Source organism: Mytilus trossulus, chromosome 9 (assembly GCF_036588685.1).
Source record: "Mytilus trossulus isolate FHL-02 chromosome 9, PNRI_Mtr1.1.1.hap1, whole genome shotgun sequence".
NCBI lineage: Eukaryota > Metazoa > Mollusca > Bivalvia > Mytilida > Mytilidae > Mytilus > Mytilus trossulus.
In genome coordinates, this window is record NC_086381.1 from 37,339,697 (window position 1) to 37,350,225 (window position 10,529).

Genomic DNA, 10,529 nt, shown 5'->3' on the forward strand with positions numbered 1-10,529 from the left:
AAACGGCGTAACTTTAAATTGCCACGAAAAGAATCTTAAAATTGGTATATACGATACAAATTATTTCGTTTTAGTATTTGTAAAGACACACTATTGTTCTCTATTTGGTTTGGTAATTTGTTTCGCTTTGTTGCTATCTTATTGGCGTATACCAAATCCCTTTCAATTCAGTTTTTCATATGACATTTTATACCCAAATGTTGTCCTAAGTAGATATAGGAAGATGTGGTGTGAGTGCCATCCAAATAACAATTTAAAAATTAAACCATTATAGGTTAAAGTAAAGCATGTTTGTCTTCTTAAGTGAGACATAACCATGTTTTAATACATCGCATCTTCAGAAAAATCATTTAAAATACTTGATATGTTCATTTTAAATAACATTACTGGATTGCAAAGACCTTACGTTATTATATGTTCACGCATTTGACCCCGAGGTCTTGAAGACGAGATTTGGCTCGATCCTTAATGATTAATATAATTATAGTAAAAAAAGACGACATTTTAATAATGATTATTATAACGATATTATTCATATATAATACAATTTCAAACAGAAAATACATACTTTTTTCCTACTAATTGCAACATTTACACAATTAACATACTAGTTATTCAAATCAAATGCATACATTGGGTATCTGTCCTTCTTCAAGTATATATCAAATGAGTGCATGTATTTGTGTACACTGAAAAGTAACCATGAAACCAGGTAACACAGAGAAGTTTTCTATAATGCAGTAGTACTAAAATGTTAAAGTCCCTTTACAATTCGAAAGGTTTCTACAGGCCATCCTATTTCGCCTATCTGTTTATGTTTAGCTTTAGGAAATGTTGAACCAGGAGGTGGTCTGCTTAGGTAACTCATTTGGCTGGTTATTTCCGGTGATCGAGCTCCTATTCCAACCATTTGGAAATCTAAGTTGACTGATACATGTTGGTCACGTTCTCCATTTGGTCCTAAAAATAAATTAACAAGTAATGATTGCTTCAATCATTTCATGTGTCAAGCTTTTAAACTTTGTATTGAGAAACGATTCTTATAATAACATTTCTATTGATCATAAAATGCTTAATTGATTTTATTAAATTTTCATTTCAATTTAGTTTTGTTTTGTTCTGTTTTGTTTTACTTTGTTTTGTCATATATTGATTTGCTTCGATTTGCTTTGTTTTATTTTGCTTCGATTTGTATTGCTTTGTTTTCTTTTTCTTTTACCTAAGATGAACACTTATTTGAAAACCTATCTTTGTTTGAAAATCATGTTACTTTTTATGATTTTTTTTTGTAATAATTGTCATTTGTTTGATGTCTCATTGGCATGCACCTTAATATTATATTAACTCAATAAAACATTCCAATTTATTTCTAATGTATGTATGTATTTGTATTTCAAAAATGCATTTTTTTTTATATAATATATATTGAAATACCAGTATAAACAACAGGACCAACAAATGCTGTCCACTCCCTGTGCGAGGGCAAAGTACTGTAGTTGGTTGTTGACGAGGATTCTGTTTTATATGTAGCATGACTGATTGAAGTCTCTGGACGTTCCCCCATTATCGTTATTTTCTATTAAAACGAAAGAACAAAGTTAAATGTGTTTGTCATCTTTTCACAAACATTATATTTAGTATATTACAAATGAGGAGCAATACTTTATAACTTAAGAACAACCTATAATAACTGCGTGTTTGTTTTTGGGTGTGGAAATTATTTAATATATGAACGTTTTTGTTTATTTTTTGGTGTTGAAATTATTTAATATATGAACGTTTTTGTTTATTTTTTTTTCTTTGAAACATATTTTACTACAGTCCATTTTCTATTTTGGATTAATATCTGTTGAAACATCACCCTGTCTAATCCCCTGATTCAGACAATAGAAAAGGGGTCGTTCTAATAAACGATTGAAACAAAAGAGGACAAAGAGATCGCTGTTATGGGTAGTTTTAAAAGTATTTATCTGACAAGAAGTACATGCTATGAACAAAACTTTAAATCGTTTTAACATATGTTCTCATGATCTTACAACCTCTGCATGTGACCCTTTAATAGGACACAATATAATTTATCTCGTCAGATGGAAAGATGCGATAAATGTTACTAACTCAAGTTTGTAAAGTTAATTAATTGAAATAGATGGTTTTGATCGTGGTAAAGCATTGCGATCGTATCGTGAAAGAAATTACATAAAATTCAACTGCATAAATATTTTAAAAATATCGTTTTATTATCAACATTCAGAACAAAATCAGAAAAGCAAAATATATCTGCCTAAATTGTTAGCCTTATAGGTGCAAAATGAGTATCTTAAACTTCATAGATATATATAATGCATTGCTTTCTCCTCCGGTATTTAAATATTGCATTGTATTGACACGTTTATAACACAACAAATTTAAGCCAGAAATTAATTCGATTTTTTAAAATATATAAAATGTCTATAAAACTGTTCAATAATTTTGACGGACAATCCTAGAATGTAAGCCAATGTATAGTTTTTGACAACGGAAAGTAATTCAGAGAATGGCATAATAATTCTAATATCCCAAAAGGACATATATCTTTTTTGTATAAACGCTGGGTTTTTACCATAGTTTTATTCACAACAATTTTAAATCTGGAATTCCTTAATTTATTTACATAATTTAATTTTTGATCTAAGGTGTCTTCTGATTGGCTGACGCTATTTTGTTATGAGCCCAAATTTATTCATGTGACCGTGACGTCATCAACGTTTATTATGGTTTTCTACGGTTTAAAAACCGCGTATTCGCGCGTTATTCAGTGTGCACACACGGCCCTATAACATTTAATCCTCATTGCATTACCCCCAAACAAAAGCAACTTATTGTACCCTTTAAGACCCATAATACTCACATACCTTTGACTTTAAACAAGTAATTTTTAAACTCATTTGAAGTGCATTTATGAAAGATGAGGGATGGTCGACGGTCAAGATGTAAATCTGCGACGTCTAACTTAACTATTAAGTGATAGATGTATAAAAGCTCTCCCCATTTCATCCCAAGGTTTTTATATGTCTAAGAGGATATTACGTCACACGATCTACAACTATAGCTAATATATATGTTCTAAAATGACGTACATGTATATTGAAGGAGTACAATGGCGAATCGTCATATCGATATATCATATAAAATCGCACAGAGATGTCTAATGTAGACTAATGATTCTCAGTTTGAATAGTTCGTATGTTTATAATAAGGCGGAGGTAGAATTTTTGAACATGAATAATCAATTTATTCAAATACAATTTCCCAATTTCTTATTGTTTCAACGGTGTAGTCATATACATGTATACGTTTTAAAGTTTTTTTTTTTTTTTAAATTAAAACAAACAAAAGAAATAATGTCAAAGAAACTGCAACTTAATGACAAAAGTTTGATATCAACTATATGTATAATTGGACACTAACTATAAAAGATCTACATTTCAAATGCAGATGAATGTAGAAAAACTAATATTAAGTAAAACTTTAATTAATCACAATAATCATTACTTACATATTTACACAAAAAAGGCATCGAAATTTTATATTAAATCTATTAAAAACAATTTTAAATTTATTAATTTTTTTTGGCACAATAATTACACGACCTACCTTAACTAGTTAATCACCGAATTATTATTCAGCTGATATTGGTTCCAATTTATCTTTAAACACGGTGATACACTGTTTGTCTTTATACGTTAACTTGGTGTTAATCCAAACCAATAGTGAGAAACTTGTAAAGTACATATAAGAGGTCAGATTAATATTGTTGGTATTTAAAGACAGTGGGGCATCCTTTATGAACGGCTGGGTAGATATTATATAATCTTAAATAAACATACGACCCTTATTGCTCCTCGTTAAAACGATTTAATTACAACAGAAAATTAACGAGGCATATTTGGCTATTGATCCATGTTAAAATCATTAAGATAGTAATATTTGTTTTGTTAGAGCTGACAAGAAGCCTATAAATTTTAATTTTACTTAAATAGTCAATACATTTTAGTAATTAAATGTCACCGTCATAATAAATGTATTGTTATTGTCACAGTGTAGCGTTTTGAATCTTAAGAAATTAAAGATCGTTGTTGATAAAAAAAATTGTATTAGCTAAATCGACACAATTGCATTCATGTAAAACAGCTATTATTTAGACAAAACCTGGGTTACACTTTGATTTATCTTTTGGGTGTTTAGTATAATCCAACAGAAGAATCTGATACTTTACCTTGTTTATCGTAAATAACATGAAATGCTTTCAGTATAAATGTAGTAGAATGTATTCAATATAAACATTACCACGCAATTCCTTAATCAAATTCCTTTGCGTACTGTACAGTTGCAAGCATATCATGCACATTGTCGACAACAAGAACTTCAGTAAAACAATAAATCTGAAACGGTAGGTTCAGTGGAGTCCAAGCCTGAAAAATATTAGATATTAGCAGAATACGGTTAAAATATCATAAACACATAAAAACATAGTTAATTTAAATAAGATATTTAGTAGCAAAGCATTTTTTTTTTTACATCAGCTTTAATTTAAGTTTCAGATTCTTGAATCAAACATCTGAAAACATCAAAAATGGGGAAGACATAAAGCCTCTTCTCCGAAAAAAAATCATTTAGTGTATTAAAAAATATATAAAAAAAGACGTGTGCATCATAACATTATTTTGAATATCCAAACTACATGAGGAAAAGCAAATCACACATGTGACAAACATGGTGCTACCAACAGGACATTAATTTACTGGAACAGGGAAATATATAATACAAACATTTTGGAAAGCAGGGTGGAAATATGCTCGCTCAAATTGGAAATTTGCTTACGTTAGAAATCACAGCTGTTTTCATACTTGATACTGCTGTTCGTTGAAAACGTTTCGAGTTTTAAGAAGCTTATTATAAAAATGTAATTAAATCGATAGAATTTGTGGTAGGGAGGACAAGATGTATTTGATATTGAAATACAATCGACTAAAACTAGTGGGTATAAACAATAAGTTGTCATTGATGTAAGAAATTTCTTGAATAAAAATATATACTTCTATGGTTCTTTCTATGACATAATAATTGAAATAAGGCTGACAAATACAGTGTTTATGTTTTAACGAGTTACATTATATTTACACATCAGACTGTTCGAGAACAATCGTAAAGTTTGAAAGTATTCAAAGCATTCTTGAAAATATCAGGCTTAAAACAGTGTACACCACCAATCGCTCGAAGGGTACAATTCAAAAGGGTTGGACAAATACATCTAAGGTAATCAATTCCTAGCGTTAAAAATCTTAAGTTTTGTTGAACGTTTCAAATTTTCGTAAAACAAATGATTTATCAAAATATTACGATATCAAACTGAATGATCGTTCATGTTGTTGAATTATAATGAAAGGGTTACGTACACTTTCATTATATATTTATAGTATTTCATTTGCACGTTTCATAACAGACTGTACATATACAATGTAAATGGTACCTGCTATTATGGTAAAATTAAGTTCATTTTTATGTTGCATATCTTTATATCATTGTCTTCTTTTTTTTGTAACAGGTATACCTGAAATTGGACAGCATTGACTGCTTATAGAAGCGTTATCAAAACATCATTGAAATGTGTAAATAGATTTCACTGTTATAAGATTTGCAACAAGTTTCCACGAACCCCCCTTTCCTCTTCCAACCCACCAAAAAAAGAATAAAGACTACGAATCGGTCGATCTTACAAGGTATTATGACAATGTTTTCTTAAATATATATATAATTTCGTGAGTGTGAAATTTTCGGCACCATTCTATTTTTCACTCTGAAAAACCTTTAAATTGTCCTAGCAAAAAAAACCCAATAAATTGATAAAATTTAATTTAAAATGTATGTTTTTTATTATTCGAAATTATATACGTTTATCGTTTTAAAAATATCATATATTATAATTGATCAAAAGAAGGATTATTGAAAATGACATAACTATCCACTAGACTTCAAGGATGAATATGCATTGTGTGGCTTACTACAGTGAGCAAAACCGGGTATTTAGCTATACAATGACTTCCTCGTGCAAGATCAGCAATAAATAATAGGCCGACATTGCCTTGTCTTCGTTGATTATTATTTATTGCGTAGTACAATGTATTTTAAAATGAAAATCAGTAAGATGTTTTATGGTTTAAATTTTAAATATTAAAAAAACATTATCTCGCGTTTCCCAACGGACGTCTGCTATTTGTGTTAATCCAGCAGTTATCTGTAGAAATACAATGGAAAATTCCGTTCACAATTCATGTTTTCCAAACGCTTTAAAACGTATAACATTTTTCAGTATTTCATTATTTATTTCTTGAGCGTATCCGATAAAATATTTTCATTTTTTTTTCTAAGCGCGGGAATCACGTGTTTTTTCACTTGTATGTTATAAGATCATCACATTCTAACATCTCCGATATAATTTTTATATATATCTCAGTTCATATTATTTTTAATATATAACTATTTTTGAGAGATTTCTGCTTTCACAAAACTACTAAATAAAGGGATTTCACTTCGTTTTAAACTTTATTATGTAATCCTAGTCATATTCAACAAGGGATACGATAATTAGGAGGTAGGATTTATTATTATGATTTCTTTGATCGAAGGTTGATACTTACAAGGGAGCTATTACATTAATGTTTTTAAGTGATAAAGTCATCTTTTCGTAACAACAATTATTCCTTCTATACCTTGTATATGACATCCCCGACTCCCACTTATAACTGAATTTGTACTTATGTATGCTGAATCTGTAGAAGCACCTTAATAGTTATCAAAGGTACCAGGATTATAATTTAGTACGCCAGAAACGCGTTTCGTCTACATAAGGCTCACCAGTGACGCTCATATCAAAATATTTATAAAGCCAAACAAGTAAAAAGTTGAAGAGCATTGAGAATCCAAAATTCCAAAAAGCTGTGCCAAATACGGCTAAGACAATCTATGCCTGGGATAAGAAAATCCTTAGTTTTTCGAAAAAATCAAAGTTTTGTGAACAGTAAATTTATAAAAATGACCACATAGTTGATATTAATGTCAACACCGAAGTGCTGACTACTGGGCTGGTGATACCATCGGGGACGAAACGTCCACCAGCAGTGGCATTGACCAAGTGATGTAAATAGTTATCAAAGGTACCAGGATTATAATTTAGTAACCCCAAAGTTGGTCCTCAGGTGCAAAAGGCGTCAATTTTGACGTTTTTTCGTTCTTTTTCTCGACCTGTAAGACCGAGAGATGCTAATAGATGAATCCATCTGTAGTTTACATGTAGAGTGTACACCAGTGAACACTTTTATAACAACAGTTGTTAGGTCGGATTGAAACTGATCTGGGTTCATCAGTGTAAAGAAAGTCATTTGCACCAAAATTCACAAAACTTCCGAGTTTTTCCGATTTTGAACGTTAGGTAGCAACACACAGTTAGGAGTTCAGTTTTGCATTTTGGCCCCTGTGGATTTTTCAAATAGGAAAGTTATTGTGTAATAAAATTCATTTTTTGACAGATGAGTGCTAATTTAGCCTTCAAAGATGGTTTATAGGAGCATCAAGATTATTTTTCACATGTTTTATGGGCTGTTTTCTGTTTGACAATCCGTATTTTCATAGCTGGACCGGCCATCGGTTCAGAAATTATGTACTGTTTACAAACTCTCTTTTTCTACACGAAGTTTTTGACCCAATTTTACAAAAAAAATGAGATGAAAGATACATGATTTTCATTGGAATTGCTGAATGATATATGTACACAGTTTCAGAAAAGGTATTACATTGTACTTCAAGCGATTGAAATTCTACTTTTAGCCAATTTTGGGGAAATGTGTGACATCTCCCCCCCCCCCCCTTTTTGCAATATTTTATGACAAATAAATGCAGATTGTTGTCATAGACACACCAAAAAGAAATTATATTTTACCATTTTATATACTGGATATAAAATCTATGAAAGATTCTGATTACATACATATGCCTCCTAACTGTTTATTGCTACCTTAACTGGACTTGCAACCGGAAGTAGTCGTTTCCTCGGCGTATTTTGATAATAAACACGACAAGTCGTTATGTGCCTTTAGGTTAACAGTATTTGTCAAGGTTTCAGTCCTCTGAACTCCGTGTTTCATCCTTAAAGGTAAGCCCACCCCTAAAAATTTTTTTTGTCCGATATCAAATTTTGAAGTTCGTATTTGAGCTCAAAATGAATATTAAAAGTGAGAACCATGACATAAATAGTTTCAGATTGAGGAAACGTGCATACACTACGGATTAAATGGCATTACGATGACCTCTAAATGTATAGAGCGCCATTGAAGCCAAAAATAACGGTGGTCTTGGTACGGCCGTAATATTACAATTATTTGACAAACATTTTGATAGATAAATCGTTTAATACATGTCATACAGAGGAATTAGTATCAAATGAGACAACAATCCATCCAAGTCGCAATGTGTCAAAAGTAACCCACTATGAGTCAAAATACAACTTTCAACACGAAGCCATGGCTCACACAGAACAGCAAGTCATAAAGGGTCCAAAATAACTATTGTTTCACAAATCAAACTGGAAAACCAACGATTTAATTTTTAGAAAAACGAGAAATGAGTAAAACTTATGAACCACATCAACAAGCAACAACAACTGGACAACAGGTTATATGGGCTGGTAAGTTTTGACTAAACTGCTAACATCACTTCCTTTACTTGGTTGAAACCAAAAGGTACAACATATATCTATGAAAGAGGTACCAAACCAAGGGACCAAGGACGAGAAGTATTAATAAAAAAAAGTTCAAGAAACATACTATTTTACTCAAATACATCGACAACTGAGGATGCGAATAAAGCAACCATTATACAACTGAAGCCGAATGACTACAAACAATAATACTGCGAAAGTACACGCAACTTAAATATAACTCAACTGCATATACTTGAGAACGCCTACACAAGTAAGAGTTGAGTGTCATCAAACTGTATTTTGACGTTAAATATATATTGACTGAATGTATAGCATCAATCTGATTGTGTACATGATGCGTTTAATTGGAACTAGCAACTTTCCAACAAACAACAGTTCACAAAACATTATATACAAAACTGAGGACCCATTGAGCAACATGGTATCATCAAACACCGAGATATCAGATGTTCCACTAGTGGCACCCATCGAAATTTCATGACAAGTGAGGATCTTTTACATCTTCATATTTCATATGTTTGGCTTTGAGTGTTCATGAGGAAAGTAAATCCAGACGAATCCTTGGTCCCTTGGTCATATTTACATGCAATGCTGTTGCTATTTGTTTTTTTAAGTTTTTTGTTATAAAAATAATCTTGTTTATCTTTCTTGTGTGAATTCGAGGCACTATTATATTTTGACAGCAAGTTTATTCAACTGCCATTTTCACTAGTTTAATTGTTATGAAAAAAGTATTAATTTTAATTGTCTTAGTTCTTGAACATCCTTGAAGCGTGTGACCAGTTTAATTCTAGAGAATATCTCAGACTTTTTACTGAGTCAATCTCTCAACAATAGACTGTTTTGTTATGTTTTCAGACGGATATAAACAAAATATAACAATAACATCAATTAATCAACTTTCTACCAACGTAAACCAATTTATGAAGTATTAAAATTATGCCTCTTGAGCTGAATGAATTTTATTCTTGTGTCTAGAAGATTATTCAAGAAAATAAACACAAGGTTGCAGGGAACAAAACTCTATGATCTTCATATATATGTTTATAGTTTTTACATGAATCACCACTGTGTCGATGACACTCCAGATGGACATTTCATCACTGTGTCGATGACACTCCAGATGGACATTTCTTCACTGGGTCGAAGGCACTCCAGATGGACATTTCTTTACTGGTTCAAAGACACTCCAGACGGACATTTCTTTACTGGGTCGATGACACTCCAGATGGACATTTCTTCACTGGGTCAAAGATACTCCAGATGGACATTTCTTCACTGGGTCGATGACACTCCAGATGGACATTTCTTCACTGGGTCGATAACACTTCAGATGGACATTTCTTCACTGGGTCGATGACACTTTAGATGGACATTTCTTCACTGGGTCGATGACACTCCAGATGGACATTTCTTCACTGGGTCAAAGATACTCCAGATGGACATTTCTTCACTGGGTCGATGACACTCCAGATGGACATTTCTTCACTGGGTCGATGACACTTCAGATGGACATTTCTTCACTGGGTCGATGACACTTTAGATGGACATTTCTTCACTGGGTCGATGACACTCCAGATGGACATTTCTTCACTGGGTCGATGACACTCCAGATGGACATTTCTTCACTGGGTCGATGACATTCCAGATGGACATTTCTTCACTGGGTCGATGACACTACAGATGGACATTTCTTCACTGGGTCAATGACACTCCAGATGGACATTTCTTCACTGGGTCGATGACACTCCAGATGGACATTTCTTCACTGGGT

At 31.9% G+C, this 10,529-nt stretch overlaps 1 protein-coding gene across 1 annotated transcript; it reads right to left on the reverse strand.

The window, feature by feature from the left end:
- Nucleotides 1-487: 487 nt before the first annotated feature.
- LOC134683863 (uncharacterized) lies at nt 488-3,802 on the reverse strand. Its single transcript, XM_063543171.1, has 3 exons — nt 3,634-3,802; nt 1,435-1,576; nt 488-960 (listed from the first exon to the last, which is right to left on the reverse strand). The coding sequence occupies exons 2-3, from the start codon at nt 1,562-1,564 to the stop codon at nt 755-757; spliced, it is 336 nt and encodes a 111-aa protein (XP_063399241.1). The 5' UTR covers nt 1,565-1,576; nt 3,634-3,802; the 3' UTR covers nt 488-754.
- Nucleotides 3,803-10,529: the final 6,727 nt, after the last annotated feature.

What these genes read in the sequence shown, in the direction of transcription:
- LOC134683863 (XM_063543171.1), bottom strand. Translation starts at nt 1,564, where the DNA reads ATGGGGGAACGTCCAGAGACTTCAATCAGTCATGCTACATATAAAACA. An exon ending in TGGTCCTGTTGTTTATACTG is followed by an intron (nt 961 to 1,434) that starts GTATTTCAATAT and finishes ATTTATTTTTAG; the next exon opens with GACCAAATGGAGAACGTGAC.